This window comes from Ciconia boyciana, chromosome 7 (assembly GCF_034638445.1).
Source record: "Ciconia boyciana chromosome 7, ASM3463844v1, whole genome shotgun sequence".
Lineage (NCBI taxonomy): Eukaryota > Metazoa > Chordata > Aves > Ciconiiformes > Ciconiidae > Ciconia > Ciconia boyciana.
Window position 1 is genome coordinate 22,996,214 of NC_132940.1, and position 22,808 is coordinate 23,019,021.

Genomic DNA, 22,808 nt, shown 5'->3' on the forward strand with positions numbered 1-22,808 from the left:
TCCTCTTAATTTCATCATCTTTCTAACAACACGTTCTGCTATGTTCAATTGAGCTTTAGAGACAACAGCACAGTGACCTTCTTTCTAACCTATATTTAATTTTTACAGTTTGAAGAATATGCATAACAGATTTTCCCTCACCTGCTTCAAGTAAACAAAGCAGCAAAAGCTGTCATTTTACATATATTTTTTAATATATGTAATAGTACATGTTCTTCATCTTGTCTGGTATATTTTGCATTTTCAAAGCCCAGCCTATAAAGAACTTTGTGGCAAATCAGAATAGTTATGAAATACAAGTTGAATTTCCTTGAGGGTAAATTGCATGGTAGTAGGATAATTCATGGGATACAGGAAAATAGTCCTTGCCAACTCACTCAGCTATACTGTCAAAAAAGGTGCTTCAGCAAAGGTGATTTCTTGTCTCTTTTTCAGATATATAATTGTGGTAGCATATGTAGTGAGAAAGTGTCTGAGTCCCTGTATATTTAGATTAATACCTTAAAGAATGAGAACTAGTGTCTCAGTATGTCCTGTTTTACATAACTGCAGAGGTTCATCTTAAGCGTGAAAAGCCTGTTTTTATAGTACTTTAGATAGTAGCTTGTATCCTTAGGTTTCAGTGACTTCCCATAGTACTGAGTTCCTAGAGTTAATTAAGTGTCATGCAAGCATGAATTATCATACCCTTGCACCTTTCTCTCCATTGGCACCTGGAAATCCTGGGAAACCAGTTGAGCCCTAAGTAAGAAATCAATGCAAATATCAGAGGATATCAATAGCAAAACAGTAGTATAACCAACATTTAATTTATATGTAAAGCACACCTCCAAAGTCATGTACATTGTACACGTCAAACTTGCAAGTGTGACAGCTCTGATGAATAGCTGCAAATTAACTTACCATAATGCCTCAAGTCCAGAATGCATTAAAAAAATCAATGTATAGAATGGACATTATTTGTCATCTTATTAAACAATAAAGTATACATTAAATCTGCACCATTTTTAACAGTAGGAAAGAAATTATCAGTAACAGCCCACTAGAAATAATTGTATCATAATGAAGAGGAACAAACAAGGCCTTGTTGCCTCACAGTATAAGAATTCTTTTACAAAATAACTTCATTCAAAATAGTTGTAAGGTGTTGCCACATCTGAACAGTGGTCCTCTATTCACTTTACTGAGCTGTAAATTACTTCAGGTGCTTTATTCACTGTAGGCTGACCACCGGCTGGTTTCATTTAACTGATACATGCAATTTGTACATGTGCTTATATGCTCATCTTGTAAGCAGCATTTATGGGGAGATTGATTCTATAAATAGAAACTGCTTCCAGGCATTATTCCTGCTTCTTCTTTTTTCTCCCCTTTCTTCCTGCTAACTGCCCAGTCTAATCTGAACAGTACTATTCTTTATTTCTGGTATACAGGTCCAGAGGGACAGCAGACTTGTTACCTGCCAAGGTGTTAATTTGTCATAAGGGACTTGGGGTCAAAGAGGTGATAGACATGATAAAATATACTTTTAAGTGACTAGAGATGAAAATCAAAGCAGTGTTTGGTTTGGTCAGCCACTAAAACTACTGGCCAGACTCCCTCCTGTGATAAAGTATCTATATCTGTGCAGCTTGCTATTAGTATTTCAGTGGCAAATAAAATGCATATAACAAAAACTTAAAATAGAATTTCTTGGTGCTCTTCTTTGAAATGTCAGTAAGTATTTTTTCCTGTTTTCTCTTTTTCTTACTTATGTTTTCCTTTTAATGAATCTTGTTTCACGCAGTCATTCCAATTATCCATTAATGACTTAGGGGCAGTACAACTTCACTGACACTGATTCTAATGAAAACCTGATTGATATTCACTGGTGGGAGAAAAGTAAAAGATTTTCTTTTCATTTTTTTTCTTCCTTTCTTTCTTTCTTTTTAATTCTTCACCAGTTATAACTTAAAATGTGAATAAAACTGTGAAAATCTACTCTGTGAAGCCCAAGCATGTTCTTTATAATTAAAAGGCCAGATGAAAAAATGAACTCTAATGATCAGTCATTAATAGGCATGACTTGGTTGTAAACATCTTATATATACAGTACTTTTTGTAATTGTGTTATTCAAGAGGGACTGGACAGGGGAAAAAAATATAGTGAAAATTATCAGATAATGGCAGTACTAAGAACAATTCTCAGAAGAAAAATAATGAAAAGTAAGTAAGTGACAACAAAAAGAACAGTGTGAACCTTCTTGACAATACTGGGACAAGATTTCTTATTTGCTTTACACAGCTAATATGTTTTTCTGCTGCTTCTTTTTTTCTCTCTCCCTTATGTTAACTTGAACTGGACTGTGAATAAGTTTCAAAACAAGTCTCTAGTGAGCTGATGTATTGTAGCTGTTAACGCTCTTGCTTGGAAGTTTAAGTGAAAAATTAGAAGAGCAAACAGTGAATTCAGCTTGAGAACTATTTTCAATTTTAATGTGATAAAAATTTAATGTAATGAAATTCTTGATCAAGTCTTTGCTGAAAAAAGAATCAATCAACTTTCATTTGAAGTGTTACATCATTTTTGTTCTTAGAACTGAATAATGTAAAACCTATGTGATCTTACTTTTCAAAAGACTGTTCTAAAGGAGAACAAAAAGACAGACTGAAATCTCAGACATTTGAGTTAAGAAACAGAAGCAAAAAATCATGTCTCTCAAGGTGAATAGTTTTCATGAATACTTTCCATAGATGGTTTTGATATTTTTCACTAACGCAGAGTGTTCAATGAATAAGCATTCTTCAGGTAGTTCATTCACTTGACTGAAAAGGGCTCAAGTATAGGCCAGAGTCAGAAAAACACTTTGCTTAGCCAGCCAGGAAGTTGTATTTCTTCCAAAAAAATCATAATTTCTAATTTGAAAATAAAAATAGATCCCAAAGTAGAGCACAGTTGAGAGTTTTACTGCAGGTTGATTGTTCAGCTGTGTAGAAAGGGTAAGGGATTCTTTTACTTGCAATATTTCCCTAGATGAGTCATCTTTGAGACAGTCTGGAGATGCAATGTCTCCCTAATGGTCTCCTCTACACTGGGAAATGTCTGTAGAATTATGTTTTTATACCATTTTTTCTTTCAAATTAATTTAGCGTGCCCATTTCCTAAAGCTGTGTTAGGATGTCCTTTTTAAAAATATGTTTCATAGAAATGTTTAAAAATATAAGCCTTCACTTAAACCAGAAGCCACCTATATAGTTTTCTATTGCAATCAAAACATAAAATATAGCTGAAGGATAGACGTAGGCATATGAATCAACTAAGGTTGAGTTTTGTCATGTTTGTCTTAACAGAAGCAAAAGGAAAACATGATGAAAATTGTAAATTATATGTTTCAAAGAAATATGGCTTCTTCTGTGGAAGAAGCAGTAATGACACAAACGGAATCCTCGTACCATACAGAAAATCCCCATCACTATCAGCATCCATTTAATGATCAATATAGTGCTCATTCTCCTTCAAGCATATCAGCAGTTCCTTCGTTTTCAAATTGCTTAATGCATGCCAGTCTGATGCTCACACAAAAACACAACTCATGAGAGGACAGCAAAGGTTTGAAGGCAGTAGAGTTAAAAAGAGGAAAGATAGTGCTCCTTAAAGAGCCTGCCTTAGGGATCCAATGCTTTTAAAGATTTTACTTCAGAACATGATTGTCAAGAAAGAAAAGGTGAAAAATGGCCCTTGCTTTGATGCCCACACCCTGCTTCCCCAGACCCACAAATACAATAACTGCCACCGTGACTAATGTCAAAGCACATATGACATTATGTGCATATGTGTCAAAGCACATATGACATTATGACACAATGACAGCTCATTTGCAGCTCACCTTTGGACCTTGTCTTCCTGGATATCCTGGCAATCCGGGTACACCAAGCTTACCCTGCAATAAGAAGGCAGTGTTAAATTTTATTTTACCCTCCTTAGTAGTTCAGCAAACTTCTATAGAAAATATTTTTTCCACAACTTAGAGTGATGATACTTCATGGAATATAATATTCAAGTAAATAAATTTCTCATTTTAGCTATTAATCACCAGTGGGCTTAGTTCCCTAAACTTAAATAAAAATTCCACTCCAATGAATGAGTTCAGCAGAGCCAATACCTCAATGTCTTCTTTTTTTCACCCATGAAGTGCTGTGTAGTGATGTGGGGCTGAGGTCATTACATTATTAATATTCTCTAAGAAATCAGTGTGTGTTAATAGGTTTAAGTGAGAAGAAATCCTTTTTAATTTAAACTATGTGATGGCTGCTTTGTTTTCCACAGATTTTTCATGAATAAGCATTTGAAGAATCAACTTTTTTCTTCAATAGTTCTAAACTGTTTGAGACCATGATAAATCATACCCCACTGACTATTTGCTGACAATAGATTTGTCAACAAATATTTCCACCTTGCTATGTTCAGAAAGGACAACAGGATGAGTAGTCTGATCAACACTGACATTAACCATTCCTAGAAATGAAATACAGTACCCTACCCCATTGAGTTGGTCTCTTCAGACCTCTAGAGGATGAATGATGGTTTGCCACTTTCAAAGGCAAGGGAAAGCAGTTTCAGTCTTTGAAAGATGGGAACTCTGGGGAAGAATTTGCCTGTTTGCCTATTCTAAACACAGTCCACATTCCAGACTATCACATTTTGGAGAAGATCTCAATGGAAAATATGTGACTATACAATATAATATGGTACTTTGCAGTAACCTTAGACAAAGAAAAAGAGGAAGGAGAGACCTGTATGGGAAAGAAAAAGAGGAAGGAGAGACCTGTATGGGAAAGGAAATTTGCCAAAATAAACATGTCAGTTCTTAAAAAATGCAGTACATGAATAAAGATGTTGTGTATTATCATATTTATGTAAGTGCATGTGTCTGAGAAATTATTAAAGAAGAATTCTTTGATTTATGAAAATAATTATAATGCTGCCAGTTATGTGCCACACTGAAACAAGCTGCACACATTATAATGATTGAAATGTTTTGCAGCATGACAATGCATCAAACTCTTGCCAAATTCACTGAAAGTTTTGTGCCTGATTTTATGATTAAGCAAGCCCAGTTGCCTAGGTTTTGCGTCTGGATACGGATGGTTTTTTGATTATAAGCTCTTTTCTGATATGTTCCTCATTTTTTTGGCACCACACTTGGCATTTTCTTTACTAAGCAAATCCAGCCCTAGACCTACTTGGGAAAGAGAGTTTTCTTATCATGGGATCAGTTGAAGGTAGAGAATAGAAGACTACTCTGGTACTTTCATTACTATGGAAGAGTAGTACCTTTGCATTAAATAAGTCATAGGAATGACAAGGGAATAGGACATTGATAACTGGTCTTACAGGCACTTCCCTAATATTGTGGGGAGATCTAAGAGTTCACAAAGATTATTCTAGTCTTTGTGCTGAAATAAGTATCACAGGACCATCATCATAGAATTCTCCTCTGACCCACTCTGTTTTGGCCAAGTATCCCAGAATATCCACAGAAGATGATTGACTTTCAATGGGCAAGAAAAGGTATAAATATTTGTAGAAAAGGGGAAACTTTGGGTCTACAATTCCAAGCCCAGCTAACAGTGTTATCAACACCAATAATTTTTTCAAATATCTTCTGATATTTAGGACTTCAGATTCTGGACTTGTGAGACTGTGAAAGTCCTATATATGTCATAGTGAAGAAGAAATGCTTGAAATCATGAACATTCACATTGAGTAATTTGAATAAGAATTAAAAATAACTCGAATTCATATTTAAAAACTAACAACTATAAAAAAAGGTTTATTTTGTTTTGTTTTGGTTTACTTTGGGTTTTTTACTTAGGTTATAAAGACTTGAGAAACAAGGATTATTTTGTAGATGTCCTCAGTCAATTAATTATTCTGCAGATATCATGACAACAATACACATTTTTGTAAGATTCCGAATATTCTTACATTTTTGTCAGGTCAGCGTTACTGAAAACAACCATTGCCATGAAGCATACAGTTCTTTCTGGAGAATGCAAATATATTGTAGGTGAAGATAATATGACCCTTATTATACCAGATTGTTTTGCTGATCTAGTTAAAACTGTGTATACTGGCTTTCTGGTGTGAACTCAGCCTGCATTCATGTAGGAGAATTGTTTTGAGTTTCTTTTTTTGTATGTTCTTTGATTCATGACCTAATGAAACAATTCAATGACCTAATAGCTGGTGAGACATCTTGCAAAATTGTGGAGAATATTAATTAACAAATAGTTCCCAATAGTTAAGTAAACCTGAAAATAAATCTTTTTTGTAATGAGTGAACTGAGGTTTTGGATATATACTTTTCTAAGAGTTTATGAATGACATTAGGCTCAAATTATAACCCTAACATCTTTCTGAACTTCTACTAATGACATACTTGCAAAAAGTAGCAACTTTTGATGAAAAGAGAGTTTGTTCCCAAGTTTGCTGAATACATTTTTTTCTGCCTGGCAAAACTCTGAGCTGTGAACCTTGTTACCTTTTTAGTAGTACCACATGCTTATTAAGATTTCAATAAATACTTTCAAAGACTTTATATAGAAAAAAAGACAGAATAATTAATCATGATGTCAGATGGGATGTTGCTGGAAAATACTAACTGTTCCTATTTTAAAGACAGCAAAAGTGAGAAAGAAATGTAAAATGCACCTTCTGTGCTGTTCTTTTCATGACAGAACTAGCATTAAAGCCACAGTTACCAAAAAATTTAAAGGGAAATATTTGCACTAGTATCTTCTCATTTTTGTGAAATATAGTATACACATTTCTGAACCACCATTTTTGTTTTATTTTATTTTATCATTCTTTCCCAGTTATCCAAAATGCCACTGCTGAAATCACCTTTCTTTTCTGATGCTCTCACCCAGTGAAATATGGTACCTGCACATGCATTCCTCAGCCTCCTTTCCTCCTCCGTATCAATCTCAAGTGTTTTTTGTTGAGGTCAGGATTCTACAGAGATTTGTACTTATCTTTGTGTTTGTTCTCTCCTGTATTTCATATCACCCTCCTTTTTTCAGTCATCCCTTTTAACAGCCCCTTTCACTTTTGCCAACCCTATTTTGGATTTTTATTCAGGATATGTTTTCTGTTTAAAAGAATCTTCATGTCACAATTTGTCATAATATGACTGTGAATATTAATTCACTCTCCAGCAGCATCTTTATCCTCCTTTGTGCCCAACTATTTTCTTTGCATCATATTTTCTTTAGCTGGTGTGCACTGTATGTGATTTGGGATAAGAATTTAGCTGCCTTACCTGCTGAGGAAGTATTATAATGCCTTTTTGTATACTTACAAAATAATGATTCCCAACACTTGTTCAAATGTGAACTCCAGTGGTCTGCTGTAGTAGTGTCTCGGTAGTTACTGTTCGGTAACTAAAGATTTTGCAGATCTGGAGGCTTGGTTTTTTACTGATGAAGATCATGGGCTCCATCTATGTTATGAGGCAATGATATGTTTATGTTGATATCTGGCTACTGACCTTTTCCCCAGCTGGACCAGCAGCACCTGGGTCCCCAGATGGACCTGCTCGACCTTTTGGACCTTCTGGACCATCTTCTCCTCGTGGACCTGGCTGACCAACTTCTCCCTAAAATACACCACCTTATAAATATGGAACAATTGCCTTTATGCATATATTAGAGAGACTACCTACAGTTACTTGAAAATAAGTTTTCAGTAAATGTAAATAGAGATTAGAATCATAGAATCGTAGAATTGTAGAATCATAGAATCATAGAATGGTTTGGGTTGGAAGGGACCTTTAAAGGTCATCTAGTCCAACCCCCCTGCAACACGCAGGAACATCTTCAATATCAGGTTGCCCAAAGCCCTGTCCAATTTCCAATTAGGAAAATACCACTGCTTATGTTCATTATATAAATGCAAATACATATAAATTAGGCACTGAATATTACTTTCACAAGTGTAAGAGCCCAGTTGCCTTGCCTTAAGAGAGCTGCATTTGGAAACTGCGTATTCTTATTTTTCCTTCCCTAAATTCTTGTGAAGGCACCAGTCCATAGAAAGAAAAATGCCTGTATCTAAGTACTTATGTGGATACCATCTTCACAGTTATTTATGTATACAGACAACAGATAGAGGCCAGGAGCCTCTTGTGAGAATTTTTTTTAGAACCTCCACAACACTTCCTATGAAAGGAAGTAAGTGCCCATTGGGCTAAATAAACAACATTTTGGCAGAGATCTGCAAGATGCTAGGTTGGAATGGAAACATCTTTATCCTGGATAGATTAATTTTCCTCAGGCAAATACTGGAGATCTTGGAATCTGGAAAAGGAGATTCCTTAGGAAGAAGCTTAGTGAAAAGGATATTCTCACCCTCTTTATAACTGTGCCATTGTTGATTCACAAGAACCAAATCTCTTCCTCAAATCTGTGCATGCACAGGGAATAGAAATAATTTAAGCTACTAGCTTTTATTTTACTTTTGGTTTAAATTTGTTTGTTCACTTCAGTGATCCTTTCAAAATAATAACACTTAAACTTTTTAAGAACATATGGGCTCTGAATAAATGCTTACCCGGTCACCTTTAAGGCCCATGTCACCTTTAAATCCTGGAAAACCGTCTTCACCCTAAAAAAGGCAGAAATGAATGTAACAACTCTTAGTAATAGAGAGGATTTTTTTTGTTTTTCTGCAGACAGAATAAGAAAATATATTCACTACAGATTAAAATAATTTGCATAGATCAAGTGAGAACTTCAGACACCAGAAAATCTAATATGACTATTGCTATTTTAGAGAAAATATATCAGTGCACTATACAAAATAACCTTTTAGTTTGAAAGTTCCTAATAACAGCTGTTTAAAGCTGTTTAAAATCTGTTTAAAGATAGAGACAATATAAATCTTCTGTTTTATTATGAATTGTCTTGCAAAGTCCTTTCTTATCTCCTAAGCTTTTTTTGATTATCACTCTTTTTAATAAGGTCATCCATTCAATTGACTAAAAAATTGGTGGCAAATTATTCAGTGTTATTCTTTTTGATAGCAGAACCCCCCTTTTAATTGATTTTTCTTTTAAATTAGTGTCTTAATAGTATCATGAAAGGAATAAAAAAATTGGCTGGTTGTGACATCTTAATTAAAAAAAAGACATATATTAATGTTCATAACCTAAAAGAAGAAGTAGTCATTTCTATATAGTAGTTCAGTGTCCGGCAATACTCAGCCCTGCCTACTCTCATTGGCTGACATGATTGAAAGGAAGTAGAAAAACCAATGGACATTAAGATTGAATCCATATACAGTGGCAAAACAGGTGCACATTATTGTTATTCCTAGTAAGAATTACTTATTTGCTGCCTGGTAAATTCTGGCAGAGAATTTACTCCAAGCATTTTAATAGGTCTCCATGCTGAAGTACAAGCAGACAGTACTCAGACAAATTTCACTTAGACCTGTATGAGTTAGTTCAGATACAAACAGAAATCTCCAGAGTTGTTCAGTGGAGTTGTTCATGACTTGCTCTAGCATAACTGATCAGCTTTTGGTTCCCTCTTTCTTAATCTAACTCATCATACAACTACTGTTCAATATCCAGACAACAAAGATTATTGACTGCATTTTTATCTGATGCTTAGTTATATCCTGGGAGCAAAGGTCTTTGTGATGAATGAGCACATGGTAAAATGTTTTACTGTGATGCTGTTAGTTTATATGCTGAAGTAATACTGCTGACTTAGAATCTGAGCAATATTTGGACTGTCAATAGAGCCAGGAAAGAGTGATACTGTGCTCCATGTTACTGAAAAAAACCCAAGAAAGGCCTTCTATTTCATCTTCACTTTGAAAAAGAAGCTTGCATTTTGCATTCCTGGGCCCACAAAAGCTTTATCTTCTCCTTGATCAGCAATTGAGACAGATTGCAAGGTTAAAGCCATTTTGACTCTGTTCAGAAGTAGTCATGCTGCATGCAACAAATAACCCTAGAAAGGGTGATAGAAATAGATTTGCTAGTGGTAAACAGCTCAAAATAGGTAAGGAGACATTGAAATTAAGAAAAAAAAATAATCAAACAAGCAAATATAGTTTCTCAATAGTATGTGTTCACGTAAAAAAAGATGAGGTAACCCATCATGATTCATTGAAAAAAATATACTAAAAGCCATTATAAAAGCAGGTTTCCCATGCTTTCTAGATTGTGAAACTAAGCTTTATATGGTCATCTTATATAGCATAAATTAAAATTTCAAGATGGTTTTTCTTAAAATTTAGAGAGAGGTGAAAAAGGCAGAGTGCAGAATACATGAAAAAAGCTTTAGTTGTAAACGTTGCTCAGTTATGGCCATGGACAGTAATAATTATATGAGAACACTTTGCAACATATCAGCAAGGACTGACCATGTGCCAGCTACTGACCAATGGTTGCCAAATGAACCGAAACTTTTCTTTAGCTTTCACAGTGAGGTTCCAGCTATTGAGATCTACAAGAGGTTGATTTTATTCCATGTAGGAGGAGAGAGCTGAATGCTCTATTTCCTCTTCTGCTGTTAACCAAAAATAAAATAGCTAAAGAGTTCTAGTCACATTTACTGGTCAGTACAGAGATGGACCTCCTCTGATATCCCTGGGACCCTTCCAGATCTACAGAGGCTTTCCTGAATGATCAGTTTATTTATTTCTGTCTCTTACAGTGCTTTGCCCCATGTAATGGCATCTGAATAATTTCAGCAAAAAGGGCCTGTGTAAGAGACCTTTAAAGCACTGTGAGGACAATCTATGAAATATCTTTGTGTGACCTTTTGAGGTATTCAGTAGAGTTCAGTGTCTTACAGCAACTGTGAGATCAACTTTTAGGAACACAGAAATATTGTGGAGATGATGCTCATCAGTATTAATTGATACACACACATATATACACACATATATTAAGCTTGTTTATATGTGATTCCTGTATTTTGTCCTAGCTAGATATTAATCAATCAATAAGGCGCAAGAAAATATGTTTTTTTGAACTGTCCAGTCTCCACATGTATTAAACACACTCTTTTTCAGCTTAGATTTAATGAGCAACTCTAAAATGAGTACTCAAGACTAGACAAACTGTGGTTTAGGAAAGCCTGAAAATGTGCAGCAACTCTTGGCATCTGAGCCTGAAGGAGAGATCTCTAGTGCTAAAATCAAGGCTTTTTGGCAAGTTAGTCTTCTGCTTCAGAAATAGCTATATATATATATATACACAGTAGCCACCAGAGCCACAAGGCTGAATTTGCCTTTGTGGTCAGGAGGTATGACTGATGGTGTTTGTTATCTGTCTCTCATTCTGAGTGCTGAGGAAAGTGGGAATTTAAACCAATACTGGCTGTAGTTTCAGCTACTGCAGACCATTAGAAGTCAGTAGAGATCGCAGTAGTTGATGTTTGCTCTAGTAAGAGCTCTACGTACAGAATTAATGGTATCAGGGGATGTAAAAGCTACTTCACATTCATATATATGCATCTGACTGGGGCTGTCCATCACTTTGGCAAAGCCAAAGATCTGGGACAAAAATACCTGGAACCTAGAAAGCCATTGGAAGATGTACACAAAAAATACAAAATCTAGCCTACAGCACTATCAAAACAGATAAAATAATACTATTATCACCACAAATCTCTCTGATGCACAAGCTTCTCAGTATCCACTATAGTATCTATTAACAAAAGAGAGGACGTCTAATTCTCTAATTAACAGTACCTTAGAGAGAAGTTACTTAAACTGGTGTGAAGAGGATCCAAAACCATTCTAATAACTGAAGGTTTTATATTCACTTTGTACCAGTGTAAATAACCACGAAGGTCACTGATTTATGAATTGGGCTTGGTATGTCCTTAGGGTAAGGCAAAAATAAACCCACTGCTTCAAGAGAAAACACAGTGCAGTGAAGGAGACAGAAGATGTTGCACTGAAATAAGGAACACAGAAAAAGGGAAAGGAATTAAATGCAGTCAGATTTACCTTTTCACCTTTGGATCCCTTGAGACCACGGACCCCATCAGCTCCCTAAAGAAAGAATATAAAGAATTACCCACATGCATATATTCAAACAGGGGTGGGGAGAGGAATCCAGTAATTAAATCCTACCTTTACACCACGAGGACCTGGATAGCCAATGGGACCCTGAGGACCTGGAGGCCCCTAAAATACATTGGAGTAAAGAACCTTTGTTTGTACAGTACTTGGTTAGCAAGCAGTTCTCTTCTGAGTCTAATCCTTGTTCTTTCACTATAATGCAGCAGTCCTGTGTGAGACATCAAAATAACACTGGGCTGCCTGGTGCTAAGAAAAGTCATGGCATCACAAAGCACCCTTCAATGTCACTATAAAACTATTACTAAAATTATGAATTTGGCTCTACTTGTATATTTGGAAAACATCTAGCCACAATATAAATTATCTGAAACAATGGTAGTTGGAAAATGAAACAAACAAACAAAAACAAACAAAAAGACACCAATTAGAAACCAGTGGTGTCTTACTGGAGAAAATGTATATGTTAATTATGATGATGACCCAAGTCAAAAGTAGAGATCAAAATAATGGTAATAATAAATATCATGGTCTTTAAAATGAAGAGATTCCAAACCTGAAAGCTAAAAGGCTCATGGTGCTATCAATACTGATTGGTGTCTGGATGCTGTTATTTAGTGTTTGCTGAGCATTTTAAAGATGCTTAATTTCGATACTATACAATCTGCTGGCAGTGTCTGAAGAAACTAAGTTCTGTAAACAGTGGAAGCAAGGAAGCCTGGAAACATATGTATCTCTATCTGAGGCTGAGCTACTTTGTTGATTTTCCGATGTCGGAGATGGACAGATAACAAAATCTTTCCCTAATGGGGCCATTGATAAGGTATTTTTCCCCTTTCCAATTGTGTCTTTTCACAAAACCTTTAGACTGTTAACATCTCTGAGAAATAAAATTTTCTATCAAATTTGGCTGAAATTGATCAGTAAATTCAAAAGGCATAAGGAACAACTGACAGGTGGTCACATACCTGTACTTCCAAAACATAAATGCTCTGTGTAAGCTGTATTTTCTTAAGACATCAGGATAAAATCTACAAACCTCTAACAGATAACAACATTTTGGATAAATAGTAATATGCTGGTGTCAGTGGAATTGTACTTTCTGAAATGTCCTTTTCATTCATTCATCCTATTTATCCAGAATACAACCTTTTAGTATTGCCACTGAAATCAGTACTGCAACTGAAACTGATTTCAGGTGCTGTAAAGGGTGCTATTCTGGATAAATAAGAGTCAATATTGAGCAAGCAGGACACTCTGAAGAGCCCCAAGACCCTTCAGTGCTTCATAAAGAAATAAAGAGATTACTTTTCACTGTCACTGACTTGAAGGTGACCTGAAAAATAGAACGTGTATGCATGCATTTGTAAATCTTCAAAAATAAGGTCCTGAAGAACCCTAGTGGGTACTCTATACAATGGAATTGTAAACTCAAAACTATTTGCAAGTTATCTATATGAAATGTGTGCAACTTTTATTGATTGCCATTCTGTCAACTCCACAATCAGTTTTACTTTAAAAGAGTAATCTCTATATTACTTAGAATCTCTATAATATTTAGCATATAATAAATATGTTTGCCTGCACACAGATGCTTTGAATGTGTCATGGGTTTTCTGTTATCTTCCTAAATAGTTCTTGGAGCAACAAATGTGTCACAAAGCTGAAAAACTGCCAAAGGTTTTCTTGAAAGCTATGTAAATAAATGGAAAAGTTTTAAAACTCACCAATGCGCCTTTATCTCCAGACTGACCCTCTTTGCCAGGATGACCCTGATTTAAGAGAAATGTAACTGATTTGGAATATACTCATTTTTTGGTAGTGACATTTTATCATACAACTACACTTATTTAAACACTTGACTTTAGGTCACTAATCACCCTTCTTCTGTATTAGAACACACACACACAAAGTTTTGAGGAAAGATTTTCATTTTAATACTGATTTAATTTACATAACAAAGTAAAAGCTGGACAATAGTTATGTTAATGTTTTTAGGAATATCCTGATCACCCCTTCTGTTTAGTTAATGTTTCAGCAGTAAGAGGTTTTTAATGCAAGACAGTCTCAAATTTGATTTTGAAACAAGCAGGGTGATTAATATTACAGCATGAAGATATTCCTAAAATTATTTAAAAGATTATGGAATTTATTGCAGAAGCCAATAGAAGGCTGATCTGGTTTTAACAGTCTATGTCTTTGTTTTAAACTGTGACTTGCTTTTAAAACAAAATAAGTTTATGTCTTAGTCTTTGTTCTATATCACTGACATTAATACTACAGTGCTCCAAACATTAACCGATCCATTGTTTTTCTTTCTTACAAAATTTACACTAAAATGCTGCAAAATTTAAAGGCAATTTAATGAAACTAAAGCCTAACAGAAGATTATTGTTTATGAGAATCAGTCAGGAATCCTTTTTCTACTGATGTTCATCAGTCTTATTAGAGGAGCATAGTAAATCTCTAGTTTTGCCAAGTATGTGGTCCCACATAACATGTAGCCAGTTACTAAAACCATTCATGTTTTGGTGTCACTGACATCCCAAAATGTTTTCAGAGTGTCAAATATTATATGACTTTGATATGGCTGTTAATCTTATATGACAAACCCCTGGTGCTTATATTCAATTTTCTAGCCTTGGAAAACAGTTTAAAATATATTCTTTATTAAAAGAATTATTAAAATAAAAAATATTTGATACTTGCTTACCAGTGATTGTTAATTTTCCTTTAAAGTGTTTGTCTTACTAACACTGAATATTTGTTATTTGTTTTTCAAAACATACATTTCCATTGTTTAATCCTAATCTCCTAGAATATGCTTTCTTCTGTACAAAATTTTAAATCTCCATCCAGCATCAGAGGTCTCTGTAACATTAAATGACTTTAAAAATGCTGCTATTAAAGAGCATATTGGTATCCCTTTAGATGTCCAGTAATTCCAGTACAATATACCACTTTTAACAATGTCTTGTCTTCAAAATAGAAGGACATTTCCTCATATAGAAATGAAATGAAATAGCATAGGAAGACTTTTCCTGATCTCCTGAAAAAATGCTCTTGAGCTTTCACCTGATCTTAACACAGATATCATGGGAGCAGTTATAAAGCTCATTGCAATCAGGAAGGTACTGCTTATTGCCTTCAATCACTGGTGTAATTCTGTGGTTGTAAATAGGTCATGTAAATTAGAATGGACTTAGTTTAACCTGCCTCTCCTGCCCTTCCTCTGAACAAACCTACGTGTGCATGAGGGAGATAATTTTGGGTAGGTGTACTGGGTGTGGCTGGGATGGAGTTAATTTTCTTCATAGCAGCCCATATGGTGCTGTGTTTAGGATTTGTGACTAAAAATGTGTTGATAACACACTGGTGTTTTGGCTGTTGCTGAACAGTGCTTGTACAAGGTGGAGGTTTTCTCTTTGTCCCGTTCTAACCCCTCAGTGAGAAGGCTGGGGGTGGGAAAAAGCTGGGAGGGGACACAGCTGGGACAGCTGTCCCAAATTGACCAGAGGGATATTCCATACCATATGATGTCATACTTAGCAATAAAAGCTCAGGGAAAGGAGAAGGAAGAAGGGGACATTCATGGTTATGGTGTTTGTCTTCCCAAGTTACCCTTATGTGTGCTGAAGCCCAACTTTCCAGCAAGTGGCTAGCCATCTAGCCACTTGTTGGAAGTAGTGAATGCATTCTTTATTTTGCTTTGCTTGTGTGTGTAGGTTTGCTCCACTTATTAAGCTGTTGTTACCTCAACCCATGAGTTTTCTTGCTTTTGATCTTCTGACTCTCTTCCCCCATCCCACTGTGGGAGGAGTGAGTGAGTGACTGGGTGGGTGCTTAGCTGCTGACTGGGGTCAATTCACCACAGTAGGGATGTACATCAGGTACAGACCTGTGCTAACACCTGATTATCTCTTATGGCATTTCCCCCCTGCTTTTAAGGTTTAACAAGATGCAGATTTTAAAATAATGCTTAGGTTTGGAAATCAATATTGTTCCCAGCATGCAGAAAAGGATAAGGGGGAAGGTTCAAATGTTTAGACAATGATTCAAGATATAGACTTCCAGCTGGACTACCATTGCATATTAACATTCTCCATGAAAATGGTACTTTGGTAGGTAAAAGAGATATTGTGAGAACCCTGGGTACAATTCTGTATTTGTAATATAAGCATCTATGCAGTGAAACCCCTGCAGTCAGTTCTGTTGTTCTTATCCTAGCAAAACCCTGCTAAAAGTCAGGTTTAATAACAGCAGATTTAACCTAAAAGAAAAATTGTAAGGGAAAATGGCATGGGGAGGAGAGAGATGGTCTGACAAATCACACTGACTGTCTAATGGATCTTGGTGATATAAAAAGATGATGTTTTTGATGCAAGAAAACTGCTGTGTATGAATGTCATTATGAACAATGATTCCATTTAAGTTTAATGCCTGAACTGTGAGCAATCCTACTCAGGTGGTTACAGTCTCTGTTCATGTGAGTGAATGCATCCTCAGAGCTATGCTGAATTCCTTAGTGATCACAAGATTCTAAAGTTTGCCTTAGGTCTGTCCCAGTGTACACGATGAAAGAAGAAGCCCAGAGATGTAATATGCACCTTAGGTCAGGAAGCAGAGAAAGATCTAGTCTATTCTATGTATTTTTACATAGAAAACAAGTGGTGAGCATTTTTACAGATGATTTGCTTTGCCATACTGACATAGTAGGACTACAGTGAAACAGTATCTAGTCATTTGTGTGTCAGTTAGGTTATTTACACATCCCTGCAGATGTTTCAGATGCGTTTCATCATCTGGGACCACATTTTAAAACCCCACAGCCATTTTTAGCAGCTGCTTCAAAAATGTAATTCTCTTAACAGCTCAAATGATACAGGGGTTTTAGATGGATTTTATAATGCTCTTGCCAGCTAGGACTACCAGTGCTTTTACTCTGCATTTTCTTTTTGCAACACAGGTATCCAGAAATATTTATTACTTGGTAAAAGTATTTAAACAATCAAGGGATGAAATATTTGGTTACTTACAGGAGGCCCATCAGAACCAGGAAGGCCAGGAAGGCCAGGCTTGCCTTGAGGTCCCTAAATGCAGTAACAGAGACACATCTTAAGAACAATAGCGAACATTCTATCATTTGCTAGGATGAAGGAGGATCATCCTTGCTGAGGACTGGTATGTCCTAAACCACCAAACTACTTTAAATCTTTTTAGTATTTTAATCTCTGTTAAAACAACTGGCGAACACACCCCAGGTGTAGAATAGCTATAAGAATAATAATAATAATTAAAAAAAAAAAAACAGGAAAGAAAAAGTAAAAGAACCCCCACCCATATCCAATACATTTAACTCTAAGAGCCAAGGATATAAAATCTAGTTATACCTAAATCTCTTGATATGGATCTCAGGGATAAACCAAAAATATAACAAAATTAAGCCCATAAAGATACTATCATACAATATATAAGCGCAAGGCCAGTTCTTACAATCGTTAGCCAATACAAATCACTCATATTTTTCAATGAGGTGCTTGCCTGAGAACAAGCTTCAGGAATTACCCTATGAACATGCACACACACAGTGCAAGGTGGGAAAGAATTCTCCAGTGTAAAAAATCAACTATTATTTGGAATTTCAGGAACGAAAGGATTCATCGTATGAAAGATACAAACAAGATCAAGAGGCAAAGAGTACAGGTTACAGAACCCCAGTGGTCATAGCTGAAACGCATGGTACGTCTTTGTGAAAGTCTCTGGAATGCGTATATTGTGGACCTTGCCTATTTTGCTGGAATAATACTTCTCAGGCACACAGGCAGGTAAAAAGCATGTATATTGTTTCCTGAAATCTCCTTCAATTTCTTTCAATTAAAGTATACACTAAACAGTGACAGGAAGCAAAGTCAGAAGAATCAATAGAGCAGGAATTCAGCAAAAAGGGAGAAAAGTAAAATTACCATAAAATTCAACAGTGACATTTTTGAAATTAACAGAAGAAATGTTTCAAACCACAAGAACATTTACAAACAGATCAGGAAAAAAACACCAAGTGACACTACAGTATGGCAATTACACTGCAGAGTTATGTCAAAATATAATCCTTGAAAAAAGAGAACAGAATCAGACTTGAGTAGGTAAACCTTTGTTACAAAAAAAAGATTAATAGAAATAATTTTCACAGCTTCCTGTGAAAGTAATTAACATATAAGTACGCACTGTTTAATATTGTAGATGGGATTCCGAAGCTAATAACAGAAAATTAATCCAAAATAAAGGGAGGAAATTATGCTTGTGAAAAAGTGTATATGAGAGGAAAGCCAGGCCTCCATTGGTTATTCATTTACTTGATGATTTCAGGAAGATCTTCTAATTTTTAGATCTTAGGTTACTATTCTGTAAAACATAGCAAAGCCTTTAAGCACATAAGCAAGTTGTTGCACAGAACTGACTGTGAAATACCAGAATAATGCTGTAACTTACTTTTTCACCAGGAGGTCCAATAGGACCTTGCGGACCAGGAAGCCCCTGTTAAAAAGAAACCAGTGTGAGAAACCAGGGAGAACAATATACATACATTCACCCTACTAAAGGTCCCTCATTAATCTGTTTAAACACACTGGCAAATGTAAGTGGCTTTTTTTCCCCCTTATGAGTTAGATCAGGAGTTTTGTGTGAGCCTTTTGCACAAGCCACTATTCTGGCAGTAGGTCTGTAACAAGATCCTATTCAGAACCCTCCTCCAGGTGTGGCCGTTCCTGCCACATTCCAGGAACACTGAATGAGTCATTTTTCTCCTGAATGAAAAATCCCTCTGAAAGCTTACTTGAAAACTCTGCTCCCACTGCCCTCGGCACATTTGCAGCATTATTTATAAAGTCCTTGAAGCTTTATCAGTTTTGCACGTGAAAAGCTAATCTTTTAGTAATTTCCATTTATTAAACATTTGCTGCACATTACATTGTATTTCGTGAGAGTTATTTTACACTTACTTGTGGGCCTGGGATTCCTTGCTGACCAGGAGGTCCTGGTTCCCCTTGAGGACCCTACCATGCAAAAAAATACCAGGGCATTAGGTTTGCATTTCTGCACTACAGATCTTCATTGTCAGGACTAAAAGGAATACAAACTCATCTTTGTTCCTCCCTCTTTAAAGTCTACCACCAGCTTTCTATCCAGTATGATATTTTTTCATGCTAATGAATACCATGGCCCTTTCTTTAATAGAGAGTCACAGCCCACACATAGGACCTAAGCACTGGAGTCCATGGTGCTAAAGGAGCTTGAGAGAAAGCATGGTTAGGCCTTTTGGTTGAAAACTAATGGAAGGCTTCTCTTTCGTGTGTAAGATCATAGTGAATCTGAATATCTCGACAGAAAAGTTTAATTAAATGGAAGGGATGGCATAGTGGCAGGGACAAGACAATGTGGAAAGGATTCTTAGAATATGCTCCCTTTTTAATTCCCAGCTGACTTACTCACCATGTTTCCTTTTGGGCCTGAAGGTCCATCAACACCTGCAATGCCCTACAACAAACAATATAAACATGAGCAACTTTCAGCGCACTTCTATTTTTCTTCTGGAAATTGCAAATACGAAACAGTTCATACGTACAGGTTGTCCAGGGGGACCAGGTGTACCTCTGGGGCCCAGTAATCCCCGTGGACCCTGTAAGAGAAGAAACACTTATTAACACCTGCATGACCTTCTTTGAACAAAGAGAGGCCCAGGAGCAAGACTGGGCAAGGAATGTCATAAGGAGTAGGAAGGATGAGGGGAAGGCAGCATGGGGGTTGAGAGAGAAAGAAAGAAAGAAAGAAAGAAAGAAAGAAAGAACAAAAGAAAGAAAGAAAGAAAGAACAAAAGAAAAAGAAAGAAAGAAAGAAAGAAAGAAAGAAAGAAAGAAAGAAAGAAAGAAAGAAAGAAAGAAAGAAAGAAAGAAAGGAAAAAAGGAAAAAATTCACTGAGAACAGATTCTCCTGAAGGCCACCATATGTCTGAACAGGATGTCAGTGGAAGGGCCAGCTTTGATTTAGCCACTGTATGGTCATTTCAGAGAATGGTAGGAGATAACTATTTATATTTCCTGATGCAGAACATTGGCACAGCATCTTCCACTAAAGTTTCAGCTGTGTCTTGGCCTGAAGGTCTGACCTGAATAGTAGCATACATGTTTGTATTCCTGTCTTTAGAAAACATGATGGTCTGTCATACTCTATACTTCTATTCTAAGTAGTATAGAGTGCTTTTATCTGTAGTGAAGATCCAATAAGCAGTGTTTTTATCTGTAGTAAAGATCCAATAAAAAATTAAAAATTACTAATAATTTTATTATAATAAATGTGAGGCATTCTGGAAGCCAAAATCAGATTTTTTCCTCTTACCCCTAAAAAATTCCACAAAAGACCAAGGGCTATTCTCCTAAATAAGGTGAGCAAGATTTGGTCTATAACATGATCTTTTGGCTTTATACTATGTAAATGAAGATTACTTTTCATCATTTGTGTCATCATTCATGTCACGCTGCTAAAGTAGGCAGGACTGAGTCTCCAGTCTCCTCATGTACGATATCGTCACAAATCACTAACACTCTGACTCTGTAGCAATTTCTTCCTACTTTGCGAGTAGGAAGCAGTACATCATACATTTAGGGTAAAATTCCCCTTTCTGAGGCTTGAGTTCTTGCCTGCAATGCAGAACTCTGCTCTGCAGTGACAGCACCTGCAGAATTCCAACTGACAGCAGTGGAAATTCTGTATGTGAAACAAGTGTAAAAATACACAATGAAGCACAGTAGTGTGAAAAAAGAGGAGAAGCCAGGCCTTATTTTCTAATAAATAGAAGTTTGGAAAACATTTTCAAAGCAACAGGGACTTGGTTATATTCTCATGTATCAAGGACTGCAGTGACTGATTTTACACAATAGGATAGAAAATAGCCTTTGTGATTCTGGAAGTTGTGTATACTTGGCTGGATATATCCCTGCCTTAATTCTAATCCTGTAAGTAGTGTTTCACCCCTAACAAAACTGTTCATTTGTTTGCTTTTCAGCCAGAATCAGTAATCTCTGTATACGCACATACGCAGTAATTTTTATACCTGGAATTCAGAACAGTTCAATAGAAAGGAAAAAAATCTGTGAGTTACTTTTGTTTGTAACAGAAACAGAAGAATAAGAAAGCATTGCTTACAGCTTCACCTGGGAGACCTCTTGGTCCAACTTCCCCATCTTCTCCCTATTTTTGTATAAAGGGAATAGAAGTTTTAGAAAAAATGAACATGTATCATGACCATATTCCCATTACATGAGGATTCACTCTAGATTTTACTGTATAAACAGCAACTTACTCTTGATCCATCTTCACCAGGTAAGCCAGGAGGTCCCTGTGGGCCACGGTCTCCCTGTAGAATAAGGAAAGTCATTAAAAAAATACATCTGTTGCTGGCAACAATAATGGATGGGAAGGGAAATGAAAACAAATGTGTTAGCTGAAGTCTGATGTGTCAAAACATGTCTTGACACAATGATACAAATCTGTAGCTTATAGTACTCAGTAAAGTATTTTATTACATTAGTATACAAACTAATGAACATTATTGAAACAATGAACTATTTGTGTTTGTAAAACTTCACTCTGTAACTCTTCTTGGCCCCAGAACACACATAAACTACTGCTACAAAAGGCAGTGTTACCCGCATTTTTCTTTGTCTCATTGGCACCTTCCCGCTCCCCCTACACAATGTGTTACTGCCAGTAAAATAAGGCATGTATACATGGGTCAGAAGTTAATAAACCATTTGCTGGGCCGTGGAATATACATGGTGAAGTGCACTGACCACCTTTCAGAACCACGCACCCTGGCACCAGTCATTGAGAGCCTTGGGACTGATTTGTCTGAGGCTTTGGAAGGCAGCCAGACTTCCACACTTCCCCTCAGAGGCTGGGGCTTTTCAAGTCTATATATGCAGAGCCTCAGCAGATTCTGGACCATACTTTTAGGATTTATTTTTCTTTCCCCATTTCTAAAGAGAACTAGTGTGCTGCATGGCTCAAACACCACTGACTGACCTCTTTCTGGGCAGCGGGTTTTTAGACTGTGACTTCCTTCTGGCATTGGACAACAACCAAGTATTCATGCTGTTTTCCTTAATTTTATCAGTGTCTCCAAGGAGCCTGACCACTGCTGTGGATCCTAGCAGAGATATATGGAGTCACTCTTTAGTGGCTCTATTCTTTACGCTTTCAAACTTTCCTAAGGAATTTTAGCTAACTTGCTCTGTTACCCCAGAGCTATCTAATATTACGGATGTCAGGATTTTATCCTACTGCCTTTCTGTCCTCTATAAGTTGGAGTCAGCATGGGAGAGAATGAAATTCTATGAACTGCACTTTCATACCTGTAAGATTAATTAATATAGAAATTTCTATATTTTGCTAAGTTTTGGAATTACTCAATGTGATCTGCTGGTAGAGCATGTGTTTTTCTACATGCTAAATGACACTCCTGAAAGATGATCTGTGCTCTGTCTTCCAATTAATATCCAGGTGAAGATTGACTTAATTTTTGAAAAATATTGAAACAGTTCATCCCCTCAAGGGCTACCTTTCTTGTCTTGGAATCACATGGCACTTAGAGTTAGTTTAGGAGCTTGTGTCCTGGTATTGTCATGCAGTAAGAACAAAACTTCCTATCATTATCAGCATTCTCAGTTCTTCA

General features: G+C 36.2%; 1 protein-coding gene across 3 annotated transcripts in view; it reads right to left on the minus strand.

Annotated features, from left to right (window-relative positions):
• The window catches only part of COL11A1 (collagen type XI alpha 1 chain), a 163,475-nt gene that overhangs the window by 67,256 nt on the left and 73,411 nt on the right, over positions 1 to 22,808 (minus strand). For all 3 annotated transcript variants that reach the window (XM_072868974.1, XM_072868973.1, XM_072868972.1), the window contains 14 exons: positions 21,438 to 21,491; positions 21,281 to 21,325; positions 19,704 to 19,757; positions 19,571 to 19,615; positions 19,081 to 19,134; positions 18,572 to 18,616; positions 17,122 to 17,175; positions 13,813 to 13,857; positions 12,140 to 12,193; positions 12,014 to 12,058; positions 8,594 to 8,647; positions 7,533 to 7,640; positions 3,867 to 3,920; positions 688 to 741 (listed from right to left, as the gene is read on the minus strand). In XM_072868974.1, the coding sequence (XP_072725075.1) occupies positions 688 to 741; positions 3,867 to 3,920; positions 7,533 to 7,640; positions 8,594 to 8,647; positions 12,014 to 12,058; positions 12,140 to 12,193; positions 13,813 to 13,857; positions 17,122 to 17,175; positions 18,572 to 18,616; positions 19,081 to 19,134; positions 19,571 to 19,615; positions 19,704 to 19,757; positions 21,281 to 21,325; positions 21,438 to 21,491 (765 nt within the window). The remainder of the gene's footprint in view (positions 1 to 687; positions 742 to 3,866; positions 3,921 to 7,532; positions 7,641 to 8,593; positions 8,648 to 12,013; positions 12,059 to 12,139; positions 12,194 to 13,812; positions 13,858 to 17,121; positions 17,176 to 18,571; positions 18,617 to 19,080; positions 19,135 to 19,570; positions 19,616 to 19,703; positions 19,758 to 21,280; positions 21,326 to 21,437; positions 21,492 to 22,808) is intronic.